Source organism: Cavia porcellus, unplaced genomic scaffold, assembly GCF_034190915.1.
Source record: "Cavia porcellus strain 051 isolate PalLab524CR breed Dunkin Hartley unplaced genomic scaffold, mCavPor4.1 scaffold_20, whole genome shotgun sequence".
NCBI classification, from domain to species: Eukaryota; Metazoa; Chordata; class Mammalia; order Rodentia; family Caviidae; genus Cavia; species Cavia porcellus.
This window is the reverse complement of record NW_026947503.1, coordinates 4,124,179-4,148,963: the sequence shown is the minus strand read 5'-3', so window position 1 is coordinate 4,148,963 and position 24,785 is coordinate 4,124,179. Positions and strand designations below refer to the sequence as shown.

The 24,785-nt window shown below is 38.6% G+C and overlaps 1 protein-coding gene across 10 annotated transcripts in view; it reads left to right on the top strand.

The window, feature by feature from the left end:
- Positions 1 to 24,785, top strand: part of Znf236 (zinc finger protein 236) — a 142,091-nt gene that overhangs the window by 44,256 nt on the left and 73,050 nt on the right. For 7 of the 10 annotated variants that reach the window (XR_010041346.1, XM_063231420.1, XM_063231421.1 and 4 more), the window contains 10 exons: positions 765 to 937; positions 3,158 to 3,301; positions 4,464 to 4,667; positions 5,749 to 5,977; positions 10,601 to 10,873; positions 12,223 to 12,426; positions 17,472 to 17,613; positions 18,604 to 18,864; positions 22,779 to 23,032; positions 24,398 to 24,502. Coding sequence is in view for 9 of the 10 variants with exons in the window: in XM_063231420.1 (XP_063087490.1) it covers positions 765 to 937; positions 3,158 to 3,301; positions 4,464 to 4,667; positions 5,749 to 5,977; positions 10,601 to 10,873; positions 12,223 to 12,426; positions 17,472 to 17,613; positions 18,604 to 18,864; positions 22,779 to 23,032; positions 24,398 to 24,502 (1,989 nt within the window). In the remaining variant the exon portion in view is untranslated. Of the gene's footprint in view, positions 1 to 764; positions 938 to 3,157; positions 3,302 to 4,463; positions 4,668 to 5,748; positions 5,978 to 10,600; positions 10,874 to 12,222; positions 12,427 to 17,471; positions 17,614 to 18,603; positions 18,865 to 22,778; positions 23,033 to 24,397; positions 24,503 to 24,785 lie in introns of those variants that run through there. The other 3 variants (XM_063231419.1, XM_063231424.1, XM_063231425.1) reach the window with 2 other exon arrangements.

Below are 24,785 nucleotides of genomic sequence, written 5' to 3'. Positions count from 1 at the left end.
GAGTCATGCCCAAAACAGCCAAAAACTTCACCTTGGACCATGTATTCAGTGAAGAAAGGTGTATGATAACTAAACTATTAAAAGCCACTGATGATAAATTAAACAGAGAAAGGAGTTGAGGAGTGAGGGAGATTTTGATCTTAGGTAGAACAGATTGGAAAGTCATCCCTGAGAAGGGGAGGGAGCCATATAGACCGTTGGGGAATCTGTTCTAAGCAGGCGGATCTCACGCTGTGTTGGGGAAGCTGAGGGAGGTGGCTTAGGAAGTGGGGCAGTGATTTGGTGCCATTGGAGAGCCTTGGGCAGCTAAAACCTGCTCTGGCCTCATTTGTGAACGGCTCCCTCTGAGTTGAGAACCGCCCATACAGGCAGGGAAACAGTGCGTCCCTCACCTGTGTGGATAGGCTGTGCCATGAGCCAGGTGGGAGTTCGGATGTGGGCAGTGGCTGCTCTGGATGTATTTTGGGACCAGGGGGTTTGCTGGTCTGTGTAGTGTGGCCATGAAAGAAGCTGCAGAAGGGGATGACTGATGCCTGGGATGACACTGGAGGAACACTGCCCTGGAACTTGTTCCTGGATGAGTGAGATACTAGGTGTGGGGCATGTTAACTTTAAGATTTTGAGTAGACAGTTGTCTGAGTGTAGAGTATGGGGAGTTGTTTTGGCTGGAGAAGTAGGTTTGGGGTCTTGAGTTTGAGTAACTAGCATTTTGTCTTTTCAGTCTTAAAATGTTCCTGTAATGATCCTTTTTCTCCCCTCTCTAGGTGAAAGGCCATTTAAATGTAGTGAGTGTGGAAAAGCCTTTAACCAGAAGGGGGCGTTGCAAACCCACATGATTAAACATACAGGTGAAAAACCCCATGCCTGTGCCTTTTGTCCTGCTGCCTTTTCTCAGAAAGGGAATCTTCAGTCCCATGTACAGAGAGTTCACTCAGAGGTAAACACAGTATTTGGGCTGTGCACAGTGTTTCACAGTGTTGTTGGTGAACCTGAAAAGTTGTATTCCATCTTTTAAAAGTGCAAATTGAGCTGGGTGTGATGGTGCCTACCTGCAGTTACAGTTACTGGGAGGCCGAGGCAGGAGGGTTACAAATTGGGGCCAGTGGGGCAGTTTAGCAAGCCCTGACTCAAAATAAAGAAGAAAGGGTTGGGGATGTAACTCAGTACTCCCTGGGCTCCAGCCTGGGCTCCAGCTCCAGTGTTGAGGGGGAAAAAAGTGCCCATGGAGTTTTTCCTGACCAACCTGTGTTAGAAAAAACTGTATGGGAACTTTTTTTGGTTTAGTATATGTAGAATAAGTATATTATTTTTTGTGTTCTTAGTTTAATAAATACATATTTGAAAACAATCATACCTTTGGTAGTTGTGATTTGTCAACTTGAATAATGTGTTTACCCCTTCAAGCGGGGTTGAAATACACTGTCAAGTGTAAAGGCAGAGCTGCTGTGTGGTCCTGGGGCTGTGATACTGTCCCTGCACTGCGACCCAGGCCACACTTTTCAGCCAGAACCACTGCACAGTTGTGTGTTGTCTGCAGGTTACACTGCTGTGCGGATTCTCCATGCGTCTTCTGTAAAGCACATTAACCTTTGTTCTTACTGTTATGCTTGGAGATCTTAAGTTTTAGTTGAAGAGTATAAAGATATATTTAAACAATACAAGTACTTTTATCATGGATCAGTTTATTCTAGGAAACTGTTTCGTGCAATAAAAATTATCATATTTTTAAAAGCAAATAATACATCATTTTAATTTTTCCTTGGAGTTAAGCCTCACATGTTACTTAAATGACCTTGGAGTTTAAAGATCTTTATTACCTAGAACCCAGAGACAGTAGAAAGGTGCAAATGTTGCTGAAGTACTGTTACTGTGAGGTTTTGTCCTGCAAGAGCACTCTGTATGTGATTCTTACGGAGTTGCCACTGAGTGAAAACCATTGTTTGTGTAGCGCGCAGGCATCCCTCCCTGGATTCTCAGGATAGTGCTGTGAGGTACTACCTACCAGAGCCCCTGCAGTCAGAGACTAGAGCAGGCCATGTGGAAGATATCCTGGGACTCACGGTTGGTAGATTGTTCTGGGCAGAGCCTCTAGAGATTGGTTTGTAAACTTTTTTTTGAGACAAGGTCTTACTGTGTAATTCAGATAAGCCTTGAACTCACTGTTGTAGCCCAGGCTGATCTTGAACTCACATCTGCCCTCCTGCCTCAGCTTCCCAAGTGCTAGGATTACAGGCATGCGCCACCTGACTTATAAATATTATCCAGTCCTGTCAGGCAGCTAAAACATTACATTTGGTTGGTAAGAAGGGGTTTGAAATAGAATAGAAATCTTATTTAAGTTTAGAGAAGACTAGTGAGTTTTTAAACCAGTCTTCATAACTTCAATGATTACTAGAGTTTAATTTGAATGATGAAATATTTTGGTCATTTATTGTTTATAGATACTCTTATTCATTTTTACTCATTTTATTTGCTCTCTGTAGTCAGTTTTTCACTTTATTATAGTTTTAAAAGTTAGTCATTGATATGGAATATCAGAATAGCGGATGAAAGATTTACATATAGTATGGCCATCTTCCTTAAACTGCCTGTTAGGCCCCCAAAAAGTAAATATTTATAAATGTTTAGTTTTTATTGCTAAACATAATATTTAACCATGTAAGAAACTGAAAACACAGGCAGGACATTTTTGTTAAATTCTAATACCTGCAAGGCATTTGATCGTCTCAGAGCCATTTCTCTTCCCCTTGGGTGCTGGGGACTGAACCTAGGGCATTCGCACTGAGGTCCAGCCCAAGGCCTTTGATCTTTATTTTTTTTATTTTGAGATAGGATCTCACCAAGTTGTCCAGGCTGGGTTTGCACTTGTGCCCCTTCTGTCTCATCGTCCCAGAGTGTTGATATTACAGATTTGTGCCCAATACTGAGCTGAGTCATTTCTTTTTATGTATAAAAGACCATGAAATTTCAATTAATCTTATACTAGCACTATTTATTTATCTTTGGGTCATGGTTCTAGAGCTGTCTGATGTGAAAAAAAGATTAATGTTGAAAGGATTGGTTATTTCTCTCATTTTGAATAGAATGGCAAAATACGATTTGCTATAATTTAAGTGTTTAGTAATTGTAAAAAAAACCTTTTTTTTTATTCTTTAAGGTCAAGAATGGTCCTACCTATAATTGTACAGAATGTAGTTGTGTATTTAAAAGTTTAGGTAGCTTAAATACTCATATAAGCAAGATGCATATGGGTGGTCCTCCTAACTCCACAAATTCCACGGAGACCGCGCACGTTATAACAGTAAGTATAGCATTTTGGTTTTTAAAAGAATTTTTAAAATCTAAAATCTGTTATTTAAAACATGATTATTAAAATTAAATATTTAGTACCAAAATGGTACTATGAAATTTTTTTTGTGAAGATGAAGTGCTACTTTTTTTTAAATTAATGAAAGAAAGCTACTCTTCTTAAATCCTGATTTATGAACTGTCATCTGAACCTGAAAAACAAGACGAGGTGAAATCATTAATATATGAAATTATAATTCTTATAGTATTATTGATTGTTTTTACATTATCATTTGAATTAATTATCTTTTGTAAGTAATATTTCTTATTTTCTGATGTAGGAGTGTGTGGAACTAAGTGTCTCTCACAGAAGGTATACAGGTTCTCCTCAGTAGTTTATTCTTTTTATTTTGATAGAGGCAGGCCCTCAGTTTTTACCTTAAAGTGCCTAATTGCCCCTGGTTCTGGGAGGATGGCAAGGAGGTTTTTTACTTACATTTTGTAATTAGACTAATTTTAGATAATTTGAGCATAAAATTCAGAGAACACGCCCCAGTTTCCCTTATTATTAACAACATGCTGGTGTGGTATATTTGTTACAGTTGGTGAATGAATATGGATATGATAATGATTAGCAGAAACCTGTCGTTCACATGAGGGCCGGCCCTCTCACTGTTGTGTATGTTGTGTCAGTGCACGGGTGTGTCCACCTCTGCAGTGCTGGAAGGGATGCTTTTACTGTTCTCATGGCCTTTGAGTGTGGCATGTCTGACCCTTGGCCGCTACAGGAATCAGGTCGGCTTTCTCTTGTAGTGTAGCCTTGCCTCAGATTTTCTTGGCTTGGTTTTATTCTTCAAGTTGTCTGGTTTTCAAAAATGTATTGAATTTTTTGACCACTCTGGTTTTAGTATTTCTTTTTCTTTTTGTAACTTCTGCTTTTTAAGTCCATTCACTTCTTTTTAATGGGTAACTGGGAAGATGAGGGTTAATATGTTCAATGTGGTATTCTGAATTGAGTCTCTGCATAAAAACTTTGTGAAAATCAGAGTAGAGCAGTTCCATTAAGAGCCAGTCATGTGCCTGCCTGCCACAAGAATCAACGAGGTGTTGAACTGAGTTGTTTTTCACTGCACTGGTAAAATTTGTTTTTCTAATAAAATGGTACTGTGTTGCAGGCCACACTCTTTCAGACCTTACCTCTCCAGCAGACAGAAACCCAAGGCTCCTCAGCCTCAAGTCAGCAGAATTCTCAGGCAGTGACCGATGTCATCCAGCAACTCCTGGAACTCTCTGAGCCAGGGCCCGTGGAGTCACATCAGTCTCCGCAAGCCGGGCAGCAACTAAGTATCACAGTGGGCATCAACCAGGACATTCTACAGGTGAAGCACGTTTACCTGCTGGCGTGAGAATTTCATACTTGTACTTTGGCAGAAAGCAGGAGTGGCAGTTGAAGAGAGATTTTGCAGGGCTTATCTCTGTGAAAATGTTCTGATTTAAAAATGTGCCTGTATTGAAAAAGATCATAGTAAAACAAAATTTGCCCATTTAATTAGCTATGGACAGTACAAACTTCTAAAGAATTCATTAATTTATGCATTAAAAAAACTAACAGCCCTTTTTTTACTCTTAAGTGAACTTTCGCTTTTTAAAGTAGATATTTCAAAACTTGTATCTATTCCTATTGAGAGATGAGGTGAGAGATTTTATTCTTGAGGTTCTGGTTTGCTGTTTGAGATAGTCATAGGCATTTACAATCCAAAGGACCTTGTTTCTGGCTTTCTGTTATTAGTGTGAGAACGGCCCAAGCACACATAGGAAAAGAGAAGGAAGGAAATGTCCAGCGTTACATTTCACAGAAATTCCTCACTTCCACAGACGTGGCCTTCCTCCTCTTCCTGGTCTCTGTTTAAACAGGAGGATTGGAAGTTCAAGCCCAGCTGGCCAATTTAGTGCCCTAGTGAGACCCATAAAAATGAGGCTGGCAGTGTAACTCAGTGTGCAGGCCCTGATTCAATCCTCAGTACCACATAAACAAAACTTTCTCCAGAACCTCATGGTAAGAAATTGGACAGTAGTATGATAACTCTCAGGATGTCATGCCACAGCCAGTATCTTAAAAGTCAACCCAGTGTAAATTATGCCATAAGTCCCAAATCCATTCAGACACAACCTAAATTGTCTCAGGTAAGATTTTAAAAAGTTGATCAATTTAAATTCCCTTCACTTTAGAAACATAAGTGCTTCTCATACTGTATTTTGGGTGAGGGATTAGGTCCCTAAAAGGGACATTACAGCCAAAGGAGCTATGCTGATAAATGATCACTTGGAATTGTAGAATGTGTTTCTTGTAGTGGAGTTAGACTTCTGTGGGTGCAGCTTTTTATGGCATTTTGGGATTGGTGTTGGTAGGCAGCTGTGGGCCGTTGCCTCTTCTAACCTCTTAGTTTTGTTCTGTCTCAGCAAGCCTTAGAAAACAGTGGGCTGTCTTCACTTCCAGTTGCAGCACCTCCCAGCGACTGCAGCCACACCAAGACGTCTGCAGTGCCAACTCAGAGTCCGGATATCTCCAGCGTTTCCACCGAGCAAGGCGACCCTCCAGATACAGGGCAGGACAAAGGGCAGGAAAGCCCTGAGAAGTTGGATAAAAAAGAGAAAAAAGTGATAAAGAAGAAGTCACCATTTCTACCAGGTAATTTAGAGTGTTTGCCCTTCAGTAGCGTATGTTTGTGTTTGAGAAGCATGCCCCCTCCTCTTCTCCTAAAGTGACATGTTTGTGCCATTATTCTGAATCTAACTGTAGTTGATGCATGAAAGTTGATGTAGTTGAAAGTGAAGGGAGATGGCACCTAGGAACTTTCTGGATGCACCTCTTGATGCCTTGCTGATTTTTCCTGCGGTTAGTTTCTCAGCTGGTGCCCAGGTTCAAACTTGTAACTGGTTTTGCTCTCTCTCCTAACTTTGGCTCCCTCTCACAGTTTGGATCCATTATTGCCTCCGGCTCCTGCTTCTGCTGCTTGGTTTTCTGCTGAGCTCTTCCTGCTCACTCCTCTTGGCTGCTGCCGCCTGCCCCCTCCCCGCCCCACGCTGCCTGAACTCCCGCTGCCGCCCCACCCCCGCCCTCCTCCTGGCTCTGGACCCACCATCTCAACCCGTGCTGCAGGCTTCCTTGCACTCTTCTTTGGAATACAATCTTTCTTTATAGTGAAGTGGCATTCCTGCCCTTTTCACGTGCTTGAGTGTTCCAGACATCATGGTTTCTGAGGCTGTTTTCACCACATGTTCTCCTCCCCCTTTCCAGTGGTCTTTGTCTAAATTGGGGGTCCCTTCTGTGTGCACCTCCCAGAAGCCCCTCAGTGTGCATCCCTGTCTCATCTTGCACCACATGGAGGGTAGTGTGGTGCTTAGGGTGTCCTGTGCTGACTGGAGTGCCTTCTTGGTGATGAGCCCTGCCTGGCCTGGAATGAAGTCTGTGTTGGAACTCCTTAGTGCTCAGCATGGCTTTTGCATAGGAATAAATTTTTACTCACAGAGCCTATATTTTGGGCACAGTGTTCTTGTGTTGTGCAAGCCTCTTCTAGACACCCTGGGGTACATTTGCTTTCTCACTGTAAAGCACAGGGCTATGTTGCCATATCTGTTGGTGCTTCTTTTCTAAGCATAATTTTCTGTACATGGATGACATGTGCCTGAGAAATCTCATTTTTATGCCGTGCAGCCTGAATCCTCTGTTCCTTTGATCTGACTCTGCTCTCCAGGTAGAAAACAGGTTTCTTGGTCCTCGGCATTTTCTGGTCTCAGAGCTGAGGGCAGCAGATGGGGAAAGTGGATAGCTGTACCATGGCCTTATAGGTTGCAGGTGTTCATATGTTAGAGTGTCCGAATAAAATATTACAGATACACATATGGCTTATTGCTTGCTCTTGTCTAGTTTCTGTGCTAAATTGAAGATGCTCTAACCTGGCTGCAGGCTACTAAGTGGGAAACAGGTTTTCCCAGGCAAAAGGCCTGACTTTCCTTCTGAAAATGCTAAGTAGCAAGCATCCCAAAACTGTGATGTCCCCTTCTGAGATGCCTTTCCAGAAATAGCTTTTCTCCCTGTACTCTCTGGCACTTCCTGCAGTGTTGACAGGGACTGCTTTATAAGGCTTACCTAGTTCCCAAGCACTTGAGTGTATTTCATGCATACGTACATCTCACTGAGGGAGTGTGTGCCTTTCTGGTAGTTTTACTGTAGATATGGTCATTGGGACAGTTTGGGGCCAGTGCCCTTTCTTTCTTGTTTTTTCACTGCATTGATGCTATGGCCGGAAAGTTACTGGGAACACATTTCTGCTCTGTTAGGACTTCCAGTGACTATGAGAAAACTGTTCTTGTCAGTCATAACACTTTCTTTATAGCTTGGAATTAACCTTGATTAGATTCCCAGGTTGATCTTAATCTGCCTTATAAAGTTATTGTTCTTAAATTTGTTCTGTTTTTGGTGGAATCTGCTTTATTAAGAAGTATGCATATTTACTGAAAATACAACCTGTTTTTATGTTTTTCATGCAACTTGTGATGGATAAATCACTGTGAAATTTTAGTTAAGTTTGAAGTTCATTTAGGTGAAATATGACGATCTAGAAAGAGACTTAGGAAACCTGATTATATATTCCTTTAAGTATGAAAATGGTATGCTGGGATTATTTTGTGTGGAAATATTTCTCAAAGCATTTGCATACTTGATCTTTTAAACTAGGGGTGAACTTGTTAATTGTTTTTGGTTGACCTAGGGATGTTGCCATGAACTTTGGTTATCATGTTGTGCTATAAGAGGTTGACATCTTTTGGTCTCAAAGTGTATGGACTTCAGGATAGTGCAGTTGTCAGCTTTACCTGCTTTTAAAAGATAGTTGTCCTCATCTGTCTGAGGGTGGTCTGGTTCCAGGACCCTGTGAATACCAAAATCCCAGGATGCTGAAGCTTATATAAGATGTATGTTGTCTACTATGTGTGTAACCTACATGCATCCTCCTGTCTAGTTTCACTTAACTCCAGATTGTTTATAATATCTAATACAGTGTAAGTGTTCTGTAAAAAGTTATTATACTCTATCTTTTAGGGAATAATGACAATAGAAAATGTGTGTATATGTTCAGTGTAGATATAATTTTTCAAACGTTTTGTGTTTGAAGAACTGACTGTAGAGTTTTTACTCCTTGCCTGACATTTTCCTGAAATTATACTTTCCCCACCAAGTGTGTGTGTAGCTCTGGGCTCTTAATTCTGTTCCACTTACCTGTTCCTTTGTGTTAATGTTAATATGATACCATCCCCATTATTTTGTAATAACTCTTCAATCGTGATGGATTTTTCATTCTCTTTAGAATTAACTTTATGTCTTTGAAATACAGCATCTTTTATATGCATTTTCTTTCTGTTTGTCTTTTCTGCCTAAAGGTCTTGCAAATCTGTTAGATTTACTCTTATTCTTTTACTTCGTTTATTTATTTGCTGAGAACTGTCCACAGGTTTCATTTTGTTTGTTGTTGGTGTGTAGAAAGAGATTTACTTTTGCATATTTATTGTGAGTTCTGCAATTTTTAAACTTCTGTTATTGTAGCAATTTAGAGATGATTTTGATTTTTCCATATAGATATTTGTAAAAGAACAATGACCGTTTCTCCATTCTTACTGTATTGACCTGGGCTTCTCATATGGTGTTGTATGGAGTACTGACAGGTTCCATCTCAGTTTTTAGAGAGGCCTGTTTCGTGTATCATAATTGAGCCTTGGCTTTTTTTTCTAACTATGCTGGACATTATCTAGTGCCTTCTTTTCCTTGTATGTGTGATTATATTGTCTTTAATCTATAATGTGGTAAATTGATTGATTTTTTTTAATGTAAAAAAACCCCATGCATTCCATGTAGAGTGTGATCTTTTTTCCTTTTCTTTTTGTTTGTTTTTCCTGTATAACGCATTGCTGGATTTGCCTGGTTCTTTTTCTTTCTTTTTAGATTGTACCATGCTATTTATTTATTTTTTTATTTGTATTGAGGATCGTACTCATGACCTCGTGCTTGCCAGGCAGGCACTTACACCACTAAGCTGAATCTCCAGCCCCATGATATTTATTTATTTATCTGTTTATTTATTTTACGGCACCAGGGCCTGCTTTTAAATTGTTCATCAAGGGAGCTGGGGATTTAGCTCAGCGGCATAAGTGCCTGCCTTGCAAGCAGGCAGTCGTGAGTTCGATCCTCGTTACCGATAAAAAGGAAAAAGACAAAAAAAAAAAAATTGTTCATCAAATTTATTCTGTTGTAGACTATACATTGTCTTGAAATAATTTAAAGAAATGTGATTGCTGTTTACAGATAGTTTTGATATATCTTCCATACTTGTGTCTGCACACATAAAATGAAACCTTCCAAACATTTTGTTTCAAGTTTTTATTAAAATATGGTTGCTATTTACTATTGGTATTGTGTTTATAAACAAATTTACTTAAAGTTAAAATAAAGAAATGAGATAGGAAAGTGATCTTGTACTTTAATTGGCATTTTTGTTAGCAACTTCTCTTCTTTATATGCTTGTATTTAGGGAGAATCTCATATACTTTACAGATTATTCCTAATAAATATACTACGGTAAGCTCAAAGAAAAGCTCACAGAAGTACTGGAATTCCTGATTATGACATAGGCTCAGGGTGATCTATTCCTCCGGGCTCACTCACAATGTTTTGTATTTTAGAAATCATTTTGTTTCCTTGAATTTTACTTAAGCTGAGAATAGTTTTAAATTGATTAAAAGTTGAATAATATTTATAGTTGCAAAAGATAGAATTTTTTACATTTGATTATGAGATCTCTAGTGTAATATATAATATCACTTTATCTTATTTTTAAATTTCCTTTTATAGCATGAGAACTTAACATTTATTAATTTTTGCATTTATTTTTAACTTGTTTTATTAGCCCCAAGAAATACTTACTCAAACTTCATTCTGCTTTGATTCTCATTGGTTGTTAATTGAATATCTCTGTTAACTGTGATTTGCATCCTCCTGCCTATTCAGTTAGCTCTTGTGTCTTGGAGGATGTGAATTGTGTTCTCATGGACTGTCAGGGCTTTATTTTGAAGGTGAAATCATCACGCTTGCTAAATTCAGTGACCATGGAAGTGGCAGTTTTTGTGACTGACCCTATGCCACCTACTGCAGTGGGGCACATACAGCTCTTCCTAAGTGCACAGGGTAATGCTGCGGGACCTTGTATTTGTGACAGTTCCTGGGCTGTGCTGGATGATTCTGCTTTCCATGTCACTCTAGGCTCAATTCGTGAGGAGAATGGGGTGCGGTGGCATGTGTGCCCCTACTGCACCAAAGAATTCCGGAAGCCCAGTGACCTTGTGCGCCATATCCGTATTCACACCCACGAGAAGCCCTTCAAGTGTCCGCAGTGTTTCCGGGCATTCGCTGTGAAGAGCACGCTGACAGCTCACATCAAAACCCACACCGGAATCAAGGCCTTCAAGTGCCAGTACTGCATGAAGAGCTTTTCCACCTCAGGGAGCCTCAAAGTACACATCCGCCTGCACACAGGTACGTATGCCCCAGAGGAGGGGCTGGTACCCAGCACCCAGAGGAGGGGTGGCAGTAACTAAGTTTCTGGTGGTTCATTTTCCGTCCTCCTATGAGCTCTGCCTTGATTCTCATGAAGCTAATGTTATAAGGAGGAGGGCATTTGAAATGCAGCTTTTGTGAATAAAAATATAATTGAAAATCATGAAGAGGCTGCTTATGGGAGATCCACTTTAGACAGCCAAGGAAAGAAGCTCATAGTCCACAATCCCAGAGCTTTAGTGTCTGCTGTTAGCCAGATACTGGCCTGGGCCTCTCTGGCGAGGCCTCGTTAAGCCCAGGCCGTTAGCAAGCAGGGAGACCTAGATAGATATATACTGTGCAGCCCCAAATTTTCTTGTCACTGTTAGGGCATGAAGATTTTTATATATTGGTTCTACATCTTTTAAATACAGCTTTATCACAAAACAACTCACTATAAAATTCACAAGGTGCACAACTTAGAATTGTACATCCCATATACTATCCTATCTAACTGGAACCCTTTTATCACCTCTCAGAAACGCTGTACTTCCTAACAGGACCGCCTCATAGGCCTGAGGGCTTCCACTAGATTCTCTGTGGCTGAATATCCGAGGAAGCGAAAATGAGTTGAGTTTGTTAGATGTCCTTCCTTAGAATCTACATTTTCATTGACAGTACATTTTTAAAAGGAGGACATACCTTTCCTTCAGAAAGAGGCATAGTAGTAGAGGATGTTAGCAGGATATTTCTTCTATCATTATTATTGCTGAGTCACTGTCAGCTACCTCTCAGGACTGATTTATGAGACACCAAGTACCACAGCTGGGGAGATGGATGTTGTCATTCCAGTGTACAGGTGGGAATTCAAGGCAGATAACTTGTGTACATTTCAGAATTCTTTTTTCTTGTTTGTTCATTTTTGGCATGGTCTCAGTAAGCAGTTCAGACTGGCCTTGAGCTCACTTTGTAGCCCAGGTTGGTCTTGAACTTGCAGTGACCCTCCTGTCTCAGCCTCCTGAGTGCTGGAATTACCAGCGTGTACCACCATACTTGGCTCATTTTAGAATTCTTATGTTGAATATATACACTTTATATATTCACAGATTTTGTCCTAAAGACAGAAAATTGTTTCTTTTTTACTTTAAATGCTCTTGGTAATGTATATAATATGCACCATATACAAACTAGGGGAAATATAATCCCTTTATAATTCATGAAATTATAAGCATGGAATAATAAATTGAATATTCAAATCAATATTAGGAATACTAACATTTTATGTTGGCGTTTGTTGTTGAGATAGAGTTTCTTGAAATAATTCTAAAATGTGCTTTTATTTTCATTAGGAGTTAGGCCTTTTGCTTGTCCTCACTGTGACAAAAAATTTCGAACCTCAGGCCATAGGAAGACCCACATTGCTTCCCATTTTAAACACACGGAGTTACGGAAGATGAGGCACCAGCGTAAACCTGCAAAGGTTCGTGTCGGGAAGACTAACATTCCGGTCCCCGACATTCCTTTGCAAGAGCCAATTCTCATCACTGATCTAGGTAAGGTGGGCTCCAGGGATCTAGGTAAGGTGGGCTCTAGGGTGTCTTTACACCTGGCCAAGTACACTTACCTTTAGTGCTTGCAAAGGATGTATGCATATTATGGTGCATGTAGGTATATAGTGCTAGACATGGTAATAATGTTTTGTTCATTTGTTTGTTTCCCAATTAAAATTAAAATCCTACACCACTGCTCAAATTGTGGTGTCGGTTCAGAGAAACAGTATGAAAGCAAATAGAAGTCTTCATTAAAGATGTGTTTCTGGCTCAGAGAACATCCACGTGACAAGGATTTTTTATGTGGGATGTACAGTGAACTTGTTTGTATCTTTGAATTCCCATGTGTTCCAAGACATCTTACTATTTGGGCTATAATCTTTTCATTGAAAAGCAAAAGCAAATCTTGCCTGTAACCAAGCCATTTATGATTTTTAAAAATTTTATTTTAAAGAGAATAAAACAAAAGAGGACAGAACACAGCAATGTAAGCAACACAGCACTTTACAACAGGACAATCAGATATTAACAATAGCTACCATACTGTCTCTTTCTTTGAAATAGCTGGGCATACCTTCACATAAAATAATATCAAACATAACAAAATAGTATGAAACCATTCAAGAGAATGAAAGTATTACAGGGCATTCAGAACCAAATAACAGAAAATGAATAATCCCTACTATATTATCTCATTTTCCATAAAAAATTTGTTTATACTATCACGCATATGAAAATCCACTAAGACACAATATGGTAGGACCAATGGAAAGAGACCAACAAAAGCATGGTAGGACTTCAAAGCAAGATGATATTAAATCAGCAATGGCTGCTATAATGTCTTGTTTTCTTCAAAATAGCTGTTCAGACCATCACACATAATAAAATCAAACAAAACAGAATAAAACCATTCCAACCAATGAGTGAAAACATTATAAGGCTTCAAGGCAATGTAATGGGAAACCATTATTACCATCAGATTTTATGTACTCATTATTTCTTACACTAGGGAGACTATACGGTATTTACACATGTGAGTCTGATTTATTTCACTTATGATATGGTCTGAAGTTGCGTCCATTTATTTATAAATATCTCAATATGATCATTTTTTATAGCTGAGTAGTGCTCCATTATATAAAAGTACCACAACTTTTTTATCCATTCCTCAATTGTTAAGAGAATACTCTTTACTAGAGTCTTCAGAAAAACAATGTTTATGTAATTACTGGAAATTTAAGAAACCTGTTTTATCCTCTTTGGGCTGCTGAACAAAAGTAGCTTAAATAAGTAGTTTATAAATAGTAGAAAATTTATTTGTCATATATCTAGAGACTGAGAAGTCCAAGATCAAGCTGCTGGCAGATTTAGTATCTGGCAAGGGCCCTCTTCCTTACAGGTTGCACCTTTTCTGTGCATGTTCCCATATGGCAGAAGAAAAGGCCATGCAGCTCTCTAGGCGAAGTACTGGTGCTGAGTACTAATCTGTAGAAATAAAGGTCAAAACCAACAGCAACAACACAAGAAAAGAGTACTAATCCCATTCGTGAAGGCTCCACCCTCAATATCTAGTAACCTGTGGGAGCTCCTCCCCAACACTATTATTTTCACTTAATGTTTAGCTTTTGACATGTGAGTGTTTTGGGGGAAGCACAAGCATTCAGACTGTAGCATTCATTAAATTCTGTGTATGAATTTATATTTTATACAGTTTCTGTGTTACGTAATTTTCTCAAGATAATCCAGTCTATAAGCACAAGTAATATCAAATAAAGTATAATTTAGTATAAAAAAGATTAAATGGCATACAGAAATACATTTTAAATTAATATAATAGGCCACCAATAAAATTAACCTTTGTAGATTCTAAAAGCATAACATCAAAACACATGATCCAAAAACAATTAGAAACAAGGGGAAATATTCAAATCCTCAAATGTAGTGAGAGATCCTTAATTAGGAAGGTCAATTTAAATAACAGTAAAATTGAAGATTTGAGAATACATATACCAAAGTGTTTTAAATAGTTTCATTGGCTTTTAACTGTAAAATACACATTTTTTCAAATGTGGGTGAAACAGATATTTGCATCTTATGGTATAGAAAAACTTCTGTAAATTTTCAAAAGTCGATGTGTATGTAGGACACAGTCAACACAGTTCCATGAAAACTAATAAGAATAGTCCTTCAGAATTTAATTGTATGGAACAGAAAGACGCAAAACTGATATTTTTATATTATAGTTGCAAACAGTATATAAACACATCGGCTATCTCAAAACTGCCTGAGAAGAATAAAGATATTTGAGTATTTCTTATTAAAAAATCAGATTGAAGATAGATAAATGTTTAACTCAAAGTGGAGATAAGCAAAACACTAGCAGAAAAAAATTAGCACATGTAAAAAGATTTAAGATAAATTTGAAAGCTTTATAAGGTTTTAAAACAAACGAGAAGTAAAGCAACATTAGCAAGCAGCACAGAAAATGAGCAAATAGAGTAAGAATGAAAAGGATGCTGTAAGCACAGACAGAAACTTGCAAATCAGTAACTCGTTCTCAAACAGGAGACAGTTTAAAATGAAGTACTTCTTTTCCTGGGTAGTATCCTTGTCAGCATTGACTTTTACAAGCAATAGAATACCTCGAAACACGGAAGGTTGACAGGCAAGGGACGGTCGTCTCCCCAGCGTCCAGGGCCTGGGGTTGATGTACGAGTTCCGTCGTGTTTCCTGGGCCTGTGAGGGTTGTGGGGTTTGTCTCCCGTAGTAGGTTAGAGCACTGTGATACTCTTCTCCAACCACTCTCTTCTTTCGGGTTCTAGATCTGATTAAATGCCTGTGGGTTTCTGTGTTGAAGCTTATAAATCTTGAGTTTTATTATATTAGTATCTTATTGTACAGAGTTTACCCATAATTAAAATGGCACATTTTGCTTGTTGGCTTCACGGGTGCCTGAATCGGAGACAAAATTACTGGCAGCTGAATTCTCCTTTGATTAGGCTGAGTGTGAAACACGAGGGGTTTTCTCTTTTACACTTAGTGTCACGTCTACACCTTTCGCTGTACTCTGAGCATCTCGTGGGCCACAGAAAAGGCCCAAGTATGAATTGATACTGATAGATACATGGCCAGGAAAGATTTCAGCATAGGAAAGTTTACGGTTACAGTGGTGCAGTGATACCTCGGCTCACGAGTGCTTTTTGTTTTTGGCCCTAAGTGTTTGGCAGAATTTTGTTTTTGTTTGTGAACTGTGCATGGGTTTTGAACATATCCGCAGCTGTCTTTTCCTGAATGTTTGTGAACAGGGTACCACTGTATTTAACTTGATTGGGAGGTGGAGTACTCTGGTGCAGTCTAGCTGCTTAGGGCATAACATTTTTTACACTAAGAATGTCATTTTAAAAAGTGTTAGAATTCATTAAAAATACTGCATGAATAATTTCCGATTTTTAAGGAAAATAATTGGATGGTGAAGTACCACATATTTTTAAAAAACTTCGAAGGATTCATATTGTCTTAGTCACTTTCTAATTGCTGGGACAAAGTCTTGGGTATCCAGAGATAAAGGAGGGATGGTTTGTTTTAGCTCATAGTTTGTAGAGGTTTCAGGCCATAGGTGGCAGGCTCCAAGGCAGGGTGCCCTGGCGGAAGAAAAACAGTGTATGGTAGGGAGAGCAGGAAACAGTGAGCTTACCTTCCATCTGTCCCTTTATTTTTCACCCAGGCTACAAATCTATAGTTTGGTGCCACCCACACCCAGGGCAAGGCTTCACTCTTTCAGTAATCCCATGATTCACAGCCATTTTAAACCAATCAATGGACTGGCCCAGTTATCACACCTATAATGTAGTATCATATACCCATGCTCCAGTCATCTCCCCAAAGCCTCATCCCTGAGTGCGTGAGGTTCAGTGGGGGCACATCTTAGATAGAAACCATAATATCCACGAATTTAAGAACAGTCTTCACAACTTTCTCTACTTTCCCTATTCCTTAATTTTGCAGATGTAAATACTGTAGTCTAGGGTAGGGTGATAATTCTTATTTTAGTCATGCAGCTGGCTGATATTCATGGTAGATGTGGAACCTTAGATCTTCTGATTTCTAGGTCAGGGTTGAACTTTACTGAAGCTTACGTGTTTTTGGTTTTGGACTGTATATAATGAGATAGTTTGGGGGATAGAACTCAAATATAATCACAGAATTCATTTGTGCGTCATGTGCACCATATACAATAGCCTGAAGTTAACTTCATATATTTAGTGCGTTTGCGTTTTGGTTGGAACTTGTCACAGAAAGTGGAAATAGAAATAAAGAAGCAGGTTTAAGAGACATTGGAGAGCCTCGATGTCGGGACTGGCAAATAACATTTTAATTAGACAGGGAAAAGCGTTTTCAAAGATGCTGAAATACCTGCCCTGGGGGACTAGAAGAATGGGGTTCCTTATGCTGCAGTGGAGAAGCCGGGAGGAGCAATAGGCTTTAACGGAAGGAACTGCAATGGAAAAGGAAAAATAGAGCCTCTTAAGAAGTACGTAATTATGGGATAGAAGTTTGAGGTCTGCTGCGGCAGAAGGCAGGACTGCAAATGGAAATTCCTTTCATAACATTTTTGTGGAAATGCTTATTTTATTTCAGAAAAAAAGGACACGTTAGAGTAATTTGTTTTGAGTTTACAGTTCCTTATGTACAATATTCATACTGAGTAAGCAGGGGATTTAAAATCCTGACCTAAATTTTGTAAATCCTGACCTAGTTTTCTCAACAAATTGTTACATAGAAAATAAATGTAGAAATCCATTAAAAATTGTCTGTAGAAACAAGTAATTGTAACAGTATACGTATCTTCATGTTATGAAGGTAGTGCATTAATCCATAGATATTCCTATTTAAATAGTTTCTAACATGATTAAAATGGCATTTGGTTACAATACTGGAATCTATAACATCACAATTTTCATTTTCCGGGCAAAGCACATGCTTTTTGACATTTAATTTTATTATTTGTGTGTATAGTGAATTATTCTTGTTTTTCTTTTGGTTTATAGGTCTTATTCAGCCCATTCCAAGAAACCAATTTTTCCAAAGTTATTTTAATAATAATCTTGTAAATGAAGCAGATAGACCTTACAAGTGCTTTTATTGTCATCGAGCATATAAAAAATCTTGCCATCTTAAACAACATATCAGGTAAGGTAATATGGACTAAGAGGTGGAAATTTAGTACAGTTTTACAAAGATTTAATGATCTGGTCATGTCTAGAAATATTTAGAATGGTACTATTAGCTTTTGATATTTAAAAATCACACTGACACCAAAATAGTTACTAGTAATTTGAATTGTTTTTTATTCTTTAGTATTTTTTCCTTTCTTGCCTGTATCAGGGATTGAATCTTGTTCCTTGCACATGTTAATAAGCTCCTTACCACAGAGCTATGTCCCCTAGCCCATTTTTAAAAATTGTATTTTGAGACAGGGTCCTGGTTAACTTGCCCACACTTGCATCAGACTTGAGATCTTTCTGTTTCAGTCTCTTGAGTACCTGGGATTAAAAAGTGTGTACCACTAGGTATGGTGGCTCACACCCTGGGAGGCTGAGGCAGGAGGATTACAAGCTGGAGCTCAACCTTCGTGACTTGGAGAGACCTTGCCTCAAAGTGAAAGAATAAAAAGGATTAGGAAGGTAGCTTAGTGCAAAGGCCCCAGGTTCAGTCCCAGTACACAAATAAAAAGGTGTGTATTCCTGCCCTCAGTTCTTCCGTGTCTTGACTAAAGTATTTTAGTTGGGAAATTGTTACTGAATTTTACTTCTGGTCCAATCGTATTTCACTATTTGCAATTTCTAGGAGCTGTCAAACAATATTTGATTAGATTAGAATTTCCTTTAAGTTTGTCAAGTGTATGAAAAGAAAGTAGACATTTGATTATGAGGAACAGTGTAACATGGACAAACTTTAGAATTTAAAAGACACAAGTTTCTCATTCTTCACTGCGTGCAGCTCTGCGTCTTTGGCAAGTCATTTAGCCACTTGAGTCTCACTCTTGTTATTTGTAAAATGTGAAGTGTTATGTCTTTGCTGCCTAGTTTTAAAACGTGATGATCAAGTGATATATATATATATAAATATAAGCATTATAAACAAATAAGAAATATGTTCATTGCAATGTTTTCTTTTTAGGTCGCATACGGGTGAAAAGCCTTTCAAGTGTTCTCAGTGTGGAAGAGGCTTTGTTTCTGCAGGGGTGCTCAAGGCTCATGTCCGGACACACACTGGACTGAAGTCTTTCAAGTGTCTGATATGTAATGGAGCCTTCACTACCGGCGGTAGCTTGCGGCGGCACATGGGCATCCATAATGACCTCCGTCCCTATATGTGTCCCTATTGTCAGAAAACGTTTAAGACCTCACTGAATTGCAAAAAGCACATGAAAACCCATAGGTAGGTATAACTCTGATGATCACGTACTGTTTTTATAGTTCTAAGATGGTAGTGGGGAACATTTTAGAAAATAAATGTCTTTGATTCCCGTATAGTCATTTCTTTTTTTTTTTGTCTTTTTCCTTTTTATCGGTACCGGGGATCGAACTCACGACTGCCTGCTTGCAAGGCAGGCGCTTAGGCCACTGAGCTAAATCTCCAGCCCCCCCCACCCAGTCATTTCTAAGTTGGAGGATGTAGGTAAAGGGACTTGGCTCTAGTATCTGAGGCTCTGTGGAGAACATTGTCATTTTTATTTAAAAACATAACTGTGAAGCAGTCTTTACTGGGCCAAATGTTTTTGTTGAAAATCTTTTTTTGTTTTATTTACTTACTGATTTTACACATTCACTTTTTTAAAAAAATTAATTTGATTTTAGGTGTATATATATTGACAGCATTCATCATAGGGCAGTTGTTCCTGCATGATATATCTTCTTTTTTTTCCCAGTCCCTTACCCTCCCTTCAAACCTCTTCCTCTCCTTATTTGCAAAACCTTGTTTCCATTTTTTCCTTCTTGTTTTCTTTCTTTTTCTTTTGACCTCCTTCCTTTCCTCCTCCCCCTTCTCTAGTTCTCCTTCCTATTTGAACATTTTCTTTCTATTTCACAATACCTAGTTTACATTTTGGTCCTTATTTACACTTTTGGTTTCTCACACCAGAGAAACTGCAGTATTTTCATACCTGTGTCCTATTTATTTCACTTAAGAGTTTGATCTCAAGGTGCATCCATTTACCCAGAAATGTCTCAAGCTTACCCTTCTTTATGGCAGAATAGTATTCTGTTGTTTAAAAAACTCACATTTTCTTTATCCCTTCATTAGTTGATGGACATTTGGGCTGTTTCCAAGATTTTAGCGGTTACAAACTGTGCTGCTATAAACATGAGTATATGCAAATTCCTTTGTAAAGCTCATTGTCAATAATTAGGTGATATGGTAGATTATGCCTAATACAGTTGGTTAGTAAAGATTTCAAAAAAGAAAAATCTTGGTAGATCTTGTGATTTCTGGCCATGTTATTAGTAGTGAATCTCAGATTGACTTAAAGAATATGTTTGAGATATCCCAGGAGTCCATCATTCAATGTAGCCTTTGTTTTCACTTGACTGGAGGGCTAGGTCATCTCTAATGGAGGTAATCCAAAAGAGAGGCATTTCTGATTAGACCAGGGACTTGCTGGATGCAATCCTATCAATCCAGGCATTGTTGTGTGCCATGCAGAGAAGGATAAGATGACTGCCCCTCAGCTTATTTGAAATGAGTCACTACGCTGTATTGAGAATGTTCCGCTTTCTACCCTGGAGCATTTACTTCTGGGCAGACAGTAATTTAACACACAGGCTTCTTCCCCAGTGCTCCCTACAAAACCAAACTTGAAGTGTTGGAATACGGTCACTGTGACAGTTTTTTGTTGCAGTGGTCTACTGTGTTAATATCGATGAATTATAGGTTTTAAGAGTCTTATTAACTCAATGTGGCTGTCATCCCAGTGTTCTGGAAGAGCAAGGTGGGAAGGCTGCAGATTTGAATCTAGCCTGGACAGTTTAGCAACTTAGTGAGACCTGTCTCAAAAACGTTTTGTTTTGTTTTATTTTAAATTGGTCTGTGCGACCAGATGCTGTATTTCATTTGTGTGTTTGAAATGTTGGGAGTTCCCAAAATACTACACACTTAGAGTAAATATTTATATACGTTGTTAGTAAAATTAGTGAAAAACAAAAACAAAAACCTTTAGGCAAGCAAGAAAAAAAGCAGGCCCCCACCTGTTAGCACGTGAGACACAGGCCCTCAGAGACAAGCTGTAAAAGCAGCTGGGTGTGTCACTGCAAATAAAGCTTGCAGTAGTGTGAGGACATGTTTTCTGATGCCACATTTTCCTTATCATTTATGTGTTGATGGGCATATAGGCCACTTGATAATTCAGCTATTACAGATTGTGCTGCTATAAATATGGGGATGCATGTCTCACTGTAATGTTGTTTTTAGCTCTTTTCATGGAGATACTCAGAAAAGGTATAATTGGGACAAGTGGAATTTCTATTTTTAGTTTTTAAAGAATCTATGTATTGATTTCCATAATGGTTGTACTAGTGTGCATTCCCACCAACAATGTAAAAAGATTTTTTCTCCACAACCTTGCTAACATTTGTTTTTTTGATAATAGCTATTCTTTCTGCACTTAAGAGAGAATCTCAGTGTTGTTTTGATTTGCATTCCTGTAATGGCCAAAGATGCTAAACATTTTTTCACATACCTGCTGACCATTTATGCTTCTTTTGAAAAATGTCAGTTCATTTCATTTTCCCATTTTTCCCTTTTGGTTTTTTTTTTTAAATTTTTAGTTCTTTATGTACTTTTTGATACTAACCCTCTGGGCAGTACCTGTTGAATTTCTCTTCCCATTCTGTGGGTTGTCTCTTTGCTCTGTTGAATGTTTCCTTGGCTGCGCACAAGCTTTTTCATTTGATATGATGTTGTTTGTTGATTCTTGATGTTATGCCTTGTGTAATTAGGGTTCTGTTCAGAAAGTCCTTGCCTATGCCTCTGTCTTCAAGAGTTTTACCTATTTTATCTTCTAGAAAATTCAGTGTTTTATTTTTATATCTAAGTCTTTGACCCATTTTAATTTGACTTTAACACAGAGTGAGAGATACGGTTTTAGACTTTTCTGCATGTGGATGCCCAGTTTTCCCAGCAGCAGTTATTAAATAGACTGTCATTTGTCTGGTGTGTGTTTTTAGCCCTTCTGTCAAAGAGTAGATGGCCAAATGCCTGGTGTTCCTGCAGTCTCAGTTCTCTTCTGTAGCTCCACATGCCTGTTTTTGTGTCTGTGCCGTACTATTTTTATCACTGTAATATAACTTGGCATTTGGTTTGTAATGTTTCCTGCCTTGTTCTTGCTTCTCAGGATTGCTTTTCCTGTTTAGTTTACTTCTGGTTCCATTTTAGCATAACTTTTTTCCTAGATCTGGGAAGAATGCTGTTGATGTTTTCGTTGGGATTACATTAAATCTATTTTGACAATTTTAGTTCTGCTTATCCAGGTATGGGATGTATTTCCATTTTCTGATACCTTCTTCAGTTTGTTTTTTCAGAGTTTACATTATGGACATCATTCACTTCCTTGGTTATGTTAATTCCTGCATACTTTTTTTTAAAGCTATTACGAAAAGAATTATTTCCTCATTTTTTTTCTCAGTGAGTTTATTTTTGGTTTGTAGTAATGCTGTTGATTTTTTTGTCCTGTTACTTGCTTTGTTTATTAGTTATCAAGGGTTATTTGGTGGAGTTTTTTGGGTCTTCTATATAAAAGATCATGTCATCTGCAAATAAGCATAATTTGACTTCTTTTTGGTACTGGGGATTGAACTCATGACTTCACAATTATCAGGCAAGCACTTGAGCCCCTGAGCTAAATCCCTAGCTCTAGTTGGACTTCTTTCTTTGCTATTTGAATACCTTTTAACTTCTTTCTCAGGCCTGATTTCTGTGACTAAAGTTTTGAATACTCTGTTGAACAGGAGTGGTGAGAGTGAATATCCTTGCCTTGTTTCTAAGGCATTTTACTTTTAAACATCTGGCATCTTTTGTTGATTTTTTTAAACTTTGAAAAATTCTGATGTGTATTGTCTGACTTTTCTCTTTGTGCATTCACATCCTGTGGCTTGTGGCAGCGCTTAAAGCATAGTTTTATTCAGAATCATTAGTAATGTTTAGTACTTGATGGATTGTCATCATGACTTCGGAATTGTTTGGAATGTAACAATGTAAGAATAAAATTGTTTTTCAACAAATTGTACGTTTATTGTTGTACCCAGGTAAGCATTGTTGATAGTATCTAACTTTATGAATTAATGTTGCCTTTTTAAAAGATACGAACTTGCTCAGCAGCTTCAGCAGCATCCGCAGGCTGCTTCGGTGGTCGACAGCTCTATGGAGCAGCAGAGCATGCAGGTGTCTGCTCCCTTGCCAGTGGAAATTGAGAGTGGCGAGCTGCAGCAGACGGCCGAGGCGGTCTCAGCAGACCCCGAGAGCATGCTAGAACTGGGGCCACAGCATGTGGTTGGTGCAGAGGAGGGAGCGCTGGGGCAGCAGCTGACAGCTCCGCCTTTGGAAGCCGATGAAGGTGATACTTCTTTCACTTAGAGAATAATCCTGCAGTGTTTTTCAAGCCTGTCATTCTCATTGCTGTCCCTGCTGGGATCACTTCTCTTTGGTTTTGGAATTATAGTTTGTGCTGTGTATGTATGAGACTGTGTGTGTGTGTGTGTGTGTGTGTGTGTGTGTTCAATGTTTTATATTGTCCCTTCCAGTATTTAATCAGACTTTTATTTTTCAATTTTATTAGATTCTTGTTTGTTTTAAACATAAAGTAATCTAACTTCTTAGTAACAAATTTTGAAAGGATTCTAAGTCTTCAGTCTAAAAAAATTAAAAGATTTTCAGTAAAATCTACTCTGTATTTTTTGGTGTGCATTCTTCCAGTTATTTTAAAGCATATGTTCAGGCATGCTTGTGAATGTTGATTTGTGTGTACATGTTCCCTATGCTTACTGAAATAGAGGTCTCTGCATAATCTGCTTAGTATTTTAGGAGAGTACGCTCAAGAGTGTAGACTCTCAGATAGAAACAGGTCAGCAAACTGTTTTTTCCTGTCTGTGGTGGCGTTAGGTACCTTATCCAAAATATAAAGCAACAGGTTGTTTCCTTCATTAATACAGTTGGACTACAAAAAACTGTCAACTTGGCCATAGGAGTATGATTAGTTTTACAGATAATTTGCATTATGACGCAGGCTTGTTATCTTTGTGTGTGTGTGTGTGTGTGTGTGTGTGTGTGTGTGTAGGTGGTTTTTTGAGAAAGGGTTTCGCTATGCAGTTAGGACTTGCTTTGAGTTCACTTTGTAGCCCAGGCTGATCTTGAACTGGAAACGATCCTCCTGCCTCAGCCTCCCAAGTGGTGGGATTACAGGTGTGAGCCACCACACCTGGAGGAGGCTTCTGATCTTACACAAATTTGTTAGCAAATAGTTTGCTGACCAAGTTAGTTTTGTTTTTTGAATGTCCCAAAATATATTTTAGTCTGTACGTAGGATTATGCACTTTTTTAATCCCCTGTGATTCATGTAACAATAGGCATCTCAAGATTTTAAACAGTTGCTGAGGCCAGGGCATGGTATTGTCTGCCTGTAATCCCACCACTTGGAAGCCTGAGTCAGAAGGATTGTCCTGAACTCAAGGCCTGCCTGACCCTGTCTCAAAAAACTAAAAAGTTGCTGAATACATAGAATTTTAGAATGTTATTTTATAGGATTTATATGTACATACTATACATATCTATGTATGTATGTATGTATGTATACTATTGTAGAATGATTATATAGCATTACTATTTTCAAAACAAGACTAACTTTTGAAAATACCTTTAACAAATAAGTGGTTATAGAGTAACTTGCAAGTGTTCTGTCTTTCTTTCTCTGTACTCTTGTCAGTAGATGGGTTTGCAGCCCCTCAGGATCCTCTGCCGGAGCACATGGAGCAGTTTGAAGAGCAGGCTCCCTCACAACAGTCCTTTGAGCCAGCAGGGCTATCACAAGGTCAGTGTGGGCTTCAGGGAGATTTGCACATGAGCCCATTTGTCAGGGCTTATTTATTCATTTATTTATTCATTTATTAAGAGGAAATAAAACAGCCAAGCAAAACAAAACAAAAAAAAAATGGAGCAGAAGTGAGAACAATATTTAATTTCAAAAACAAGACAGGAGATAATCCCCATAGTTGCTATGTTGCACATTGTGATCCTCTAAGTAGTTGTTCAGACTACAGTCTTCAGGCCTGCAGAGTCAGTGAAGCAGTTCAGACGTGAAGCTGTTCGTTTAC